At 51.5% G+C, this 12236-nt stretch overlaps 2 protein-coding genes across 2 annotated transcripts; one reads left to right on the top strand and one right to left on the bottom strand.

The window, feature by feature from the left end:
• The first annotated feature begins 521 nt into the window (after positions 1-521).
• LOC140265329 (potassium voltage-gated channel subfamily E member 3-like) lies at positions 522-1576 on the top strand. Its single transcript, XM_072361251.1, has 2 exons — positions 522-573; positions 1242-1576. Exons 1-2 carry the CDS (start codon positions 522-524, stop codon positions 1574-1576), a joined length of 387 nt encoding a protein of 128 aa, XP_072217352.1.
• Positions 1577-10022: 8446 nt separating this feature from the next.
• Positions 10023-11599, bottom strand: LOC140265325 (AH receptor-interacting protein-like). Its single transcript, XM_072361247.1, is given in 4 exon segments — positions 10023-10346; positions 10349-10451; positions 11182-11563; positions 11566-11599. Coding segments are annotated over 4 exon segments (591 nt in total). The 3' UTR covers positions 10023-10274.
• Positions 11600-12236: the final 637 nt, after the last annotated feature.

Here is a 12236-nt window from a genome sequence, read left to right on the forward strand (position 1 = left end):
CTGATGTCTGCATATGGGACACCTCAAGTCATCGAGAGCCACCAAGGGACTCACTTTACTGGAGCGATGATACAGCGCTGGGCAGAAGAGAACAACATTGAATGGCGATTCCATCTGCCATATAATCCAACAGGGGCAGGCCTTATTGAACGCTACAATGGTATCCTTAAGGCTGCCCTGAAGACAGACTCCCAGTCCCTGCAGGGGTGGACAAAAAGATTATACGAAACCCTGCGGGACTTGAACGAAAGACCTCGGGATGGCAGACCCAGTGCCCTGAAAATGTTACACACTATATGGGCTGTGTAACACCTCCCACTGGTGAGTTTTCCTTTACTTATACCTTCTGTACGTTTGCTATCATCTGTATATTAATAACCAATACAGGAGGTCACACAACGGGGACTGCAGGCTTTGGGGATGCGTTGGTAGCCACCAGTAGGGCTGGGTGGCTTTGGCAGGTAGCTCTGCCCCGGGAAGGGGAGGAGGCTGAGGCACTCCCAACCCGGCTGGCGGCCGCGATGCTCCAGTCCCAGCTCAACCCAGCGGCCGTGAAGGCAGTGAGGGCACCCAGTGAGTGCAACCTTCCTCCCCTCCCCTTGCCCACCCCTATCCCAAATTGCACCCTATAAAGTGGGGTGCTGCACCCTGCTGTGGGGCTTTTGGAGGGGGTCCATGGGGGCATGTGAGGTCAGTGCCCCCCTTGCCAGGGCTCTTTGGGGTGAGTGGGGTCTGTGCATGGCACAATCAGTTCTAGAGCTGTTATTTAGGATGCCCACCAGTTGGGGTGTGGTGGGAGCCCCCGGGTGGCCAAGGGACATCGGGGTAACACTGACCCCAGTGGGGTCATTTGGAGCTGATGTTGTCAGGATGGGGAGCCTGGGGGGAGGGGGGGGATCTCTGGGGTCTTGTTTCTGCATGGGAAGTGCCTGGCGGGGTTGCATCCGTCTGTCTGTCCATCAGAGGATGTCCGACGGTCATCTGTGCCTGAACACCAAGTGTTTCATCCAGGTTCTCTTAAAGTGCCTTCATTCAAAAAGAATTCAATGCTCCTAATTGGATTTTGGGGGGGGGGGGGGGGAGGGGGGATTTAATGAAGGGAGCAGCAAGGCTGGTGCCATGGCTCTGCACTCTGCCAACAGGGTTGGGGCTGCATTTGTGGTTTTTTCTTCCATCGAACCATGCCCTATATACCTTGAAGACACTTTTGGGGCTCATCCTCAGCCCCAACATCACCCCAGGGCACACCGCCCATGGGGCTGATGCTGCCACCCCACACAGGCTTGGTGAGGAGATGGAGGACAACAGGACGGAGCCGTGGCACCGCAGCCTTCAAGCCATGCTGGATGCCTTGAACCAAACCCTACACGGGGCCATCCTTCGCCCCAGCACCCCACACAACGCCAGCACCCGCGCCGGCCGGGATGACAACGCCTACCTGTACATCCTCTTTGTCATGACACTTTTTGCTGCCACCGTGGGCAGCCTCATCCTGGGCTACACCCGATCCCGAAAGGTGGATAAGCGCAGCGATCCGTACCATGTCTACATCAAGAACAGGGTCTCCATGATCTGAGCCCGGTGCCTCCTGCAGAAAGAACCCCGCGGTGCTGAGCCCTGGTGTGGGGCAGGAGCACCGGTGTCACCTGCGGGCAGGTCCTGGTGCCACGGAACCACTGCAGCGTATGGGGGTGGTGGAGATGTCTACTTTCCTGCTGTTCTGATGACTTACTGAGGCTGGCAAAGGGCTGTAAAGGAGGAAAATTCCCTGCTCAGACCAGCCAGTATCACCTCCGAAGCACTCTCTGCACTGCTTAGTGTGGGTTTTTTCTGGGGCTAAAAGCTGTGATTTCCGAGCCAGGCTGAGCCCCGCTTTATTGGTGGGGAATTAAAGGAGGTGGTGGTTCTTGACTTGCATCTGCTTCTTCTCCACCTGGTTCCGGGCTGGCCAAAAAGCCATAGTTTGGGTTTCATAGCCTCATTCCATGGCTTGGGATCTCCATGCTGTCAGTGTTGGGTGGACACGGCTGGACCCCGGGGGCTGCAGAGATTTTCCTGCTTCCTTCCTGCAGGGTGCTGCCAGCTGTAGCTTTGCCCTTTTGTACCGCAGCTGCCAAATGGGAAGGGGAAGTGCTCAGGTCCTCCTGGGCTATTTGGCTTTGTCCCTGCTATGAAAGCAGCTCGGTTGGGGTTTGGTTTTGGGGTGGCCAGTGGTCAGGAGAATGAATGGCCTTGTTCCTGCCCCTGAGATCAGGCTGCCTGCTGGGGACATCACAGTGAGCTGGTCACAATGCCCATCGTGGTCTCTGCGATGTCTTAATCTTCTCACAATGGCATAATTAATATCTGTAATTGCAGCCACAATGGCTGTCTGTGGAGCATTCACCAAGCCCTGACCCAAAACATGGGCCGTGAGCGTGCTGGGGAGGGCTGACAACCTTAGCACAACGGTGGCAGTGACTCAGCCAGCAGATTTAGGATTTCCCTTGCTTTCAGCCATGTTCTGGGCATAGAAAGTGACATAGAGGTCTGGGGGGGAGCCCTGGGGGTCCCTGTTTTGGGATCAGCTGTGGGTTCTATGCCCAGACAAGTGGTTCAAATGCCACTGTCATGCATGGCCCCTGGGAGGGGGCTCAGGAGGGTTTGTTGTGTTGGCACTGCAGTTACAACGTTGGGAAAAGCAAACAAAGCCGTTCTCTGCAAATAAAACAGGGGACGCACAGTGGGCAGGGACAGCCAGAGAACATCCTATTTCCCTCAGTGGGTTTGTGCTTCAGTTTTCTCCCCTTCTATGGCACTGATCCCCCTCTAGCATCCCGAGCATCCCCTGTGCTGGGGCTGGATGGGGTTCCCCACGATGGGATGGGTGCCACATGGTGAACATCCCACCCATAACCCAGGAAATGTGGCCATCCTGATGGCAGTTGGCACTTCTGGGATATACTGGGGCAGAGCTGGTGACCCCAGAGTCCCTTATGCTGCTGTGTACAGTTTTGGGGGGCAGGGAGGGGGGAACAGCTGTCACAGGATGTATTGACAGGACTGAAAAAAGAAAAGCCATTGCTTTCCCCTAAATCTGAGATCATTCAAGGAAAAAAGCCCTCGTGCAAGAAGTCACTGCCCACCATTGGCAGCTCCTTCACCCACCCGCCCCTGACGTTAAATTCAAGTGAAGGCCAAGTGAAGTGAAGAGCTTCATCATCCTTGAGGTCCCTTCCAACCCTGGCCATTCTGTGATCCCTTGTGATTTTACTCTTTTCCTTCCACACCTCTTTTGAGTCTCCTGAAGGAGTCTGGCTGCTGGTGGGATTTCAGAGGGGGAAACACTGTGATGAAGGTCTTGATTTATGCAATCAGAAGCATGACCTCAAAAAGAGATGCGCAGCTGTGCCTATAAGGTTGCCCTAGCACACCAAGTCGGAGTAGATAACCGCTGCTGCCTTGCCTTCCTCAGTAAGTCCTTGCCCTGTAAGAACGGAGCTTGAAACACAAGCTGCCAGCTGCTGGCTTATTAATTAGCTCTGTGGGGTCACTGACGAGGATCATGTTCTCTGAGCATGCTCAGCATAGTCCAGCTCTGCCTGAAGTCAATAAAGCTATGCAGGGATGTTTACATGGAAGAAAGGACTCAGCCTGGGAGAAGGGGGTTTGATGTGGGTTATGAAACCACAGCAGGAATGTTGCATAGTGTGATTGGTGTTGGTGGTCCAGCAGATGGTGTGCAGGCAGGTCTGTGCACTAAGTCAGTGTGATGTGATGGGGTTGGGGTGATGGTTTGAGCATCAGTCTGGTTATCCCAGACCAACAACCTGCTCCCATCCTTAGAATGATAGAATGGCCTGGGTTAAAAAGGCCCACAGTGCTCACCCAGCTCCAACCCCCTGCTGTGTGCAGGGTCACCAACCAGCAGCGCAGGCTGCCCAGAGCCACATCCAGCCTGGCCTTGAATGGCTGCAGGGATGGGGCATCCACAGCCTCCTTGGGCAACCTGTTCCAGGGCATCACCACCCTCAGCATGAAAAACTCCCTCCTGATATCCAACCTAAACCTCCCCTGTCCCACTTTAACACCATTCCCCCTTGTCCTATCACTGCCCACCCTCACAAACAGCCTTTCCCCCTCCTGTTCATACCCTCCTTTAAATGATATCTTCCCCATGTCTCCTTTCAGCTTACAATACACTTTATCTTATAAAGGCTTGTAAGTGAGTATCTAAGAATGGAGAGGAGAGAAATGTAGAAGGTGACCACGGATGACAATAGTATTATGATGCATAAATAAAAGGAGATGAGCATGATAAGGAAAAACCCCAAACGGTTCCCCCCAAAAAAAAAAACGTATCACAAGATGGAAGAAGCAGAAAAGAGTTTAATGAATCGAGTAGTCCGTTTTGAAGGTTATCGTCATGTTTTAGACACTCTGATCAGCTTCAAACAAAGATGAGGTGAGTGTAGAGCAGCTGCCTTTGTCATCGAGACCGTCCGTGTGCTGATGGGGGGCCTGTGCTGCCCTCCCCTGCTCATCGGGTTGCTGGTCTGAAATTGGTTTCCTTGGCTATTTGGGGCTCACTGTGTCAGCAATGCCACGTTGACACGGGCACTGCAATCAGGTGGTGTGGTGGTAGAACCTGCAGTGGAGTCAGGACTCAGCAATGCAGAGTAAAAGGTTTGGGGTAACAACAGGGGGATCTTGGGGTGCTTCCATGGTCCTGTAGGAGCCCAACAGGCTGCAGTTTGGGGCTGACTTATCTTTTTTTGTAGGACACCAGTTTGCAGGGCTGAGCTCCAGCACTGTTGGTCATCTGGTGCCCTTTTGTTGTGCTGTCCATCTGCAAGGCAGGAGGGATGGAAGAAAGGAGCAGCCTCCTGCCCTGCTTTGCTGTGCTGCCCTCCCCTGCACAGCCCTGCTCACCAGGTTGCTGCTCTGCCAGCCATTCCCAGGGCTGAATGGCTCTGCCTGTGGCCCCATGCCTGTATAGTAAAGGCCTCTGCAAGCAGATGGTGCCATCACCTGCAATAGGGCCAGGGCTCAGTAAAGCAGCACCAAAGGTTGGGGTGAGGGCAAGGTGTCCCTGGGGAGCTTCCAGTGTCCCCAGAAAGGGCCCTGTTTGAGGCTGACTTATCTGTGCTGTGTGGCATGGAGACCAGATGGAGAGCTGAGGGCAGGCTCAGTCCAGCTCTGGTTCCATCTTGTGCTGATGCCCATCTGCAATGCAGAGGGGATGGAAGGAAGGAGCAGCCTCCTGCCCTGCTTTGTTTTGCTGCTCTCCCCTGCACAGCCCTGCTCACCGGGTTGCTGCTCAGCCCACCATATCCATTGCCATGTGTGGAAAGGGCCACTGCAATCAGCAGGTCTGGTGCCAGCACCTGCAATAGGGCCAGGGCTCAGCAAAGCAGCACCAAATGTTGTTGTGAGGACAGAGAGACCCTGGGGAGCTTCCAGTGTCCCTAGAAAGGGCACTGCTTGAGGCTGACTTATCTGTGCTGTGTGGCATGGAGACCAGATGGAGAGCTGAGGGCAGGCTCAGTCCAGCTCAGGTTCCATCTTGTGCTGATTCCCATCTGCAAGGCAGAAGGGAAGGAAGAAGGAGCAGCCTCCTGCCCTGCTTTGCTGTGCTGCCCTCCCCTGCACAGTCCTGCTCACCGGGTTGCTGGTCTTCTGGCCATTCCCAGGGCCGTGTTGGGCTGCCTGTGTCCCCAAGCCTGTGTCGAATGGGCTGCTTTACTCAGGTGGTGTAGTAGCAGCACCTGCAGTGTGGTCAGGGCTTAGCAAAGCAGACCAAAGCTTGGGATAGGGCAAGGGGACCCTGGGGAGCTGCCAGTGTCCCTAGAAAGGGCACTGTTTGAGGCTGACTTATCTGTGCTGTGTGGCATGGAGACTAGATGGAGAGCTGAGGACGAGCGTGTGTCCAGCTCTGGTTCCATCTTGGTGCTGATTCCCATCTGCAAGGCAGAAGGGAAGGAAGAAAGGAGCAGCCTCCTGCCCTGCTTTGCTGTGCTGCCCTCCCCTGCACAGCCCTGCTCACCAGGTTGCTGGTCTGCCAGCCATTCCCAGGGCTGTGTTGGGCTGCCTGTGTCCCCAAGCCGGTGTAGAACGGGCCGCTCTAATCAGGTCTTCTGGTGGCAGCACCTGCAGCGTGGCCAGGGCTCAGCAAAGCAGCACCAAAGGTTGTTGTAGGGCAAGGGTTCCCTTGGGAGCTCCCGGGGTCCTGCAGGAGCGAGGTGGGATCTGGCTTGGGAGTGACTTATCTGTCCTGTGGGTGAGCACAGCGCCGTCCTGCCGTGTCCCTGTCCCCGTGTGTGGCTGTGAGGCAGAGGAGGAGCAGCTCCCATCCATCCCCATGGCTGCTCCTGCCTGCCACAGCCCTCGCTCACTCTGGATCTCTGGCTGGCGCTGCCCTTCTGGTCAGCATCCCGGGCTGCTGTGACACCCAGCTGGCTCTGGAACGCAGCCCCCAGCAGTGCTGTGCTCTTGTGACGTTGTTATGGTTTTATAACGTGGTTGGTGTTGCTATTCCACATCAGAACGTCATGTAGGATAATGGGAGTGAAGGGGACACGTTTTTTTTCTGCGGGCTGCCTTAAATGGGCACGTGGGGGGCGGCACCGGAGGGGAGGTCGGGAAGGGGACGGGGTTTTCTGGCCCGGCTCCCTGCGACGAGACAGCGTGGTCGGGACTTCTCGCCTCCCGCAGCCCGTCGGTGAGATCGGGATTTGGTTTTTCTCCTTGTTGAAACTCTCTCGTTGTTGTTTAGTGTTACTGGGTTTATTAAACTCCCGTTCGTTCTCAGATCATCCTTTCTTCATTTCTTTTTTCCCTCCTAGACCCATTCGCGATCTCCCTTCCCGTCCCCTCTCCCGGAGCGCACGTGGCCGCACCGCGCTGGTAGGGAAGGGAGGTACTTTTGTTCCTGCTCCCCTGGGTTTGTTCCCCTGTCAGTTGGATGACCATAAGTTCTTTCATTCACCGAATAGTCATTCTAGCTTTTATTGCTTTCCTCGTTATTTCTGTATCCGTACCTAATTTGCTTAATTCATAAAGACACCTTTTGTGGCTAAGTAAGCCTTTCCAACTGACCACTTGGGGGAGGTAAGGAAGATGTTAACAAGCAGGAAAGTGAGCCAGCACCATCCAGCAAAGCTGACTGTTTTGTTTCATTTTAGCCACAGAATCACATCCCTGATGAAAAAAATAAGGATAAAGAAATAAAAGGAAAAAGGAAGGAGGGTTGATTTATTGCATAGATGGCTGGCTAGCTAATCTGTAACAAGAGCTGGGGGGGCAGGGGGCACGGAGAGATCATGAGAGAGCTGAATACTGAATACAGCTTTATTGTGGAAACGAATAGAGCGCTGACATTCCGATTGCTAACATTCTGCAGAGACTTCAGCCGCAGTCAGAAAAGTATCAAGTCCCTTGATTTTCTTTATCTTTTTATCTCCCTGAGATACTCTTTAGTTCGTAACTATGAAGATCCATTGTAAGATCCATTGTAAGCAGCAGTTAACTAATGCTTGTTTTCAGAACCCTTAAAACATGGATGAATGCTAGAAAAGTCTGTCATGTGAAACTTCGCTTTTTTCTTAATCAACATTCTTTCTTTTCTCCTTCACATCTGGCTGCACTGATGCTGGTAATTGCTTCCTGCAGTGGGATTGAAGTTAAATTCTGTGGATCCAGCCATGAGCATTGACTTGAAATACTCGGGTGCGCAGCTTCCCCCTTTCCTACCCCAAAGATTCTTTGTGGAGCTCTCCAGGAACAAACCCCATTTCTCCAGGTGAGTGGAACATGAACCTGCTGAGATTGAGAGTCATTGTATTGTCGATGCTCAGAGGGATTCGGGACGTGATGCTGTTCAGAGGTCGGATTCTTTTCATTAGGGATATTCAACTTTCCAAAAGCCCACAAACAAAACACTATAAAAAGCATTTAACGCTATATTGGATTGGGATTTTGTTCTTGTTTTGTTTCGTTGTTTTTTTTGTTTTTTCCCACAAAGCTGCTGATGAAATATGCTTGTAAAATTACTATTTCTTGTGCTCATTTATTTGGTATCCCAACAAATGCAGTTTCCCATTAAAATATGACTGATTCTACTCCTGGTAAGATACCGTTTCTTTAACAGTAAACTTATTTGCTAAACAAAGCCCAGGGTGGCTGATTCTCTCTTGCTTCAGTATTCTGACTGCTGTTGTTTTCTCCTTGTACAGCTTTTGGAGCTGGTAAAGTGTCCTTGTGTCCCAGCCCTGTCTACACCACAAAAGAGGCACATTCAATTCAGAGCACCCTAGTCCAGCTCTGTGCCAAGGGCAATTCTAGACTAGCAGTACATAAAACAGCTACAGAGGGCCCTGTTAATATATCCGCATTACACTGCAGCACTCAGAGATCACAGATGGTTTGACAGAGCTGTCACTGTTTAACGGTTGTGATTATTCTGTCTCTGTGCTTCACAGATATCCTGCTGAACTTGACAGCACAGCAAACATGCAATGTAGTCTCTACAAGTCACTCAGGTTCATTGGCTAAACTGGGGGTGAGAAGCTCAACTTACTTTCCCCACTCAGCTCAAAACTTACTCGTCCCATTTTAGCCTGTTTGCCTTTTGAAAGGCACCGCTTGCATTATGGCTAAGGGAAGAAGGGTGAAACTGGAGGGGGTATTTTCTGTATGGGATAGAGGAATGCATAGTTACATGATAACTGTCCTGGATGCCTGGCTTTGTTATTTATTCCTTTAATTAGGAAAAAAAAGGCACCTTATTCCGTCTTTTGATCTATAGGAGCGCATGCATCTCGGAAAATAAATCAACAATTCACTAGGCTGTTTATAACAATCCATCTTGATTTGCAAACTGAGGCTGGCTTTCTTCTTTTCCCGATAGTGGATTTCCTGTTGTTTCCAGAACAGGAAAGACAAATGATTTCAGGAAGATCAAAGGCTGGCGAGGGAAGCTTTGTGGTGCTTCTAGAAATGAAGGTAGAGAAACCAGAATGGGATTAAAATCAAAGGGATGAGCTGAGTGCAGATATTTCGAAGATCTCTTTCTTAACCTTGGAGAGATGTTGCAATTCAGTTCTAGCATGTGTTTTAATGAGAGGTTTCTTTTTGTTTTGGGACTCTCTTGAATGTTGCTACTGCTTCCACGAACAGCCAAGAATGAGAGGAGAAAAGAGAAACTGAAAACAACAAAAAGAACAGAATCAACAAAAAACGCGTTCTGTTTTATGCAGAAGGTTTCAGTGCAAATGGAAGTGGTATTAGTTTTGGTTTTGTTGGTCAGTTCTGGTTCAACCTGGGGAGCAGTGTGGTAAGTCCAGACTTGTGTTGCCCTAGGGACTTGGAAGTGATGTTCTTTTAGATTGGATGTATTTTGGACTCCAGATAGGTGAATACTGCTCCATCTTAAACTCTTTGCCCTGCCTCAGAAATGAGTATTGGGCAGTTTGCTAGGTCACGTTTGGAAACGAGGTGAAGTATTTCTGTTGTACCCTCTGCACCTGAATGCAGTGTTGTGTTGGGGTATTACAGATTGGTTCTGCTGTTGCTGGCTATGTGTGGGATAAATATTTAGGGCAAAGGAAAGTAAGCTGCACAGAAGCACTCACTGTTGAAGACTTTCTCTTTCTGTAAATGTACATGCTTGTAAAATGTCTACAAGAAGAGTTGTTCAGGCTGCTGGCTGTGTTTGAGGTTGAGTTGGAGTTGATATTTGGGTGTTGTGTTCTTAAAGTAATGACCTACATTTTGATTTCTGTCAAAGTTAAAACACTTCCTGTGGTTCTGGATGATAATGTGACGAACTGCTGTATTTTGTGACGTGCTTTGATTGCGGAAGAGGATACACAAAGTTCATATTTTGTACGCATCTTGTTTCTTTCCACAGATGTATGAACAAGGACTTTGCATCTTCCAAGGAGGAAACTTCTAAGAAAGAATGATCTAAAAACGAGTCTTCTGAGAAAGAATCTTGTAAAGAAAGAAAGCATTGAGATAAAGCAGCGTGGAAGAGCGTCGGCTTGGCCTCGTTTTGTCCTCTGGATTTCCCACCGTTGTGCCACTGAGCGCAGTCTGGAGCTCACTGAGGAGATCCTCGCTTCTATTGCCATCCAATGGTCCAGCACTTAACTCTGCGCCTTCAGCGCCGCGCCGAACTCCCCCTCGCCTTCCGCTGGCTTCCAATAAGCGTTGTATTAAACACGAATAAACACGGATAACCATTCCACATGTGGAATATCTAACAGAACCTGGCCTGGAGAGCATGGTGGTCTCTACTGCGAGAAGATGCCCTTGAAGCGGATCTTGTCCTCTGCATCCTTCTGGCACAGGCGTGCCTCCAGGCTGCATATAGCTCCTTGCTGACCACGGGGCGCTGCGATGGGTCCAGTGCCAGCACCTTGGCCAAGTCAGCCTCGGCCACGTTCCACACGGCCGCGTGAGCCGCTGTCCTTGAGAGCAGCTCGGCAGAGAAAGACCTGGGGGTCCTGATAGATGAGAAACTTAACATGAGCCAGCAGTGCGCTCTGGCAGCCCGGAAGGCAAATGGGATCCTGGGCTCCATCAGGAGAGGGGTGGTCAGCAGGGATAGGGAGGTGATTGTCCCTCTCTACTCTGCTCTTGTGAGGCCCCATCTGGAGTACTGTGTCCAGGTGTGGAGCCCTCAGTACAAGAAAGACATGGAGCTGTTGGAGAGGGTCCTGAGGAGGGCCATGAGGATGATCAGGGGGCTGGAGCACCTCCCCTATGAGGACAGGCTGAGGGAGTTGGGTTTGTTCAGCCTGGAGAAGAGAAGGTTGCGGGGTGACCTCATTGCAGCCTCTCAATACCTGAAGGGAACTTACTCCCAGGAGGGGAGCAAACTCTTCGAAAGGGCTGATAATATCAGGACTAGGGGAAATGGTTTTAAGTTAAAAGAGGGAAGATTTAGGTTGGATGTTAGGGGGAAGTTCTTTACTAGGAGAGTGGTGAGGTCCTGGAACAGGCTGCCCAGGGAGGTTGTGGATGCCCCGTCCTTGGGGGTGTTCAAGACCAGGTTGGACAGGACTCTGGGCAACCTGATCTAGTAAAGGCGTATGTTTGGTGGCCCTGCCAGGCAGGGGGTTGGAACTACATGATCCTTGAGGTCCCTTCCAACCCGGGTCATTCTGTGATTCTGTGATTCTGTGAGCCTTGCCCCACTTGAAGTAGGCTTTGACGTTGTCCTCCTCCTTGTTGAGGATGGAGGAGCAGCGGTCCAGCACCTGGTAGTACTCCTCATTCTGCAGCTTGCACTGGCAGTAATTCAACAGCAGTGGGGTGATCTTCTGGTCCAGCTCGATCCAGTCCGGAGAGCCGGGTTGCTCCTTCATCTGCAGGTTCTTGAGGCAGGCGATGGCATCGTAGTACTTGGTGGCTGCCTCCTGCACCTTGCCCTGTCGGTACAGCTCCTGGTGGATCAGGGGCACGACCTGCAGCTTCTCCTCATCCGTCATGGCCCAGGGGTCCTGCTGGTAGGAGCCAGGCTCCTCCACCTTGAGCACCTCGATGAGGGGCTGGGGGTTCTTTTGCAGCTCGTCCAGGTATATCCCAGCGAGTAGTGCTCGTGCAGCTGGGCCATGCTGCAGCAGGACCCCCCTCCAGGGGCTCCTTCCCCGCTGCGATGTTGCGCAGGCTACAGGTGCAGCACCACGTGCTTGGGCTCTTTATGTGTGTAGGAAGCTCTTGACATTCACACTGTGGATAGAGCTGGAGGAGAAGAATCACCGACTCTTCAGGCTCCCTTGTTGGCTACAAATGATCCAGGTAATTTTGGGTTGGTTTTTTTTTGTTCTGTTTTTTGATTTTTGTGAGTGGATATTCCCTGTAGTAAGGGAATTTAAAAAGACAACGTTGGAAAATTAAAGATGTAAGTCATTTTTTTTTGGCACATGAAATATCTTTTACGCTTTTTATGTTGTTGAGAAGATTGTCAGGCGAGGATACAAGTTCTGGAAAAGGAGTAGATGGAAGAGCTGAAAACGTTGAGGCGTAAGCAAGTAATCCATCCTAGTCTGCAGGAAGGTAAGTGTGCAGCGGATCTACTGTTACACCTCGTATATTATACTTGATCCTTGCTCCTTTTTCCTACTTTTCCTATCGCCCACCTTCCCTTCCCTTCCCCCCCCAGGACACAGAACCATCCTCCAGAACCTACATCCCCCACCGATAACCCGGAGCCTCCCCTTGGACCTTGATCCTCCCCCCAGAACCCGGAT

Source organism: Excalfactoria chinensis, unplaced genomic scaffold, assembly GCF_039878825.1.
Source record: "Excalfactoria chinensis isolate bCotChi1 unplaced genomic scaffold, bCotChi1.hap2 Scaffold_84, whole genome shotgun sequence".
NCBI classification, from domain to species: Eukaryota; Metazoa; Chordata; class Aves; order Galliformes; family Phasianidae; genus Excalfactoria; species Excalfactoria chinensis.

Excerpts from the sequence above, each read along its gene's own strand:
- LOC140265329 (XM_072361251.1), top strand. The coding sequence starts at position 522 with ATGCTCCAGTCCCAGCTCAACCCAGCGGCCGTGAAGGCAGTGAGGGCA. Across the intron at positions 574-1,241 it reads GAAGGCAGTGAGGGCACCCA|GGCACACCGCCCATGGGGCT; the intron begins GTGAGTGCAACC and ends ACATCACCCCAG.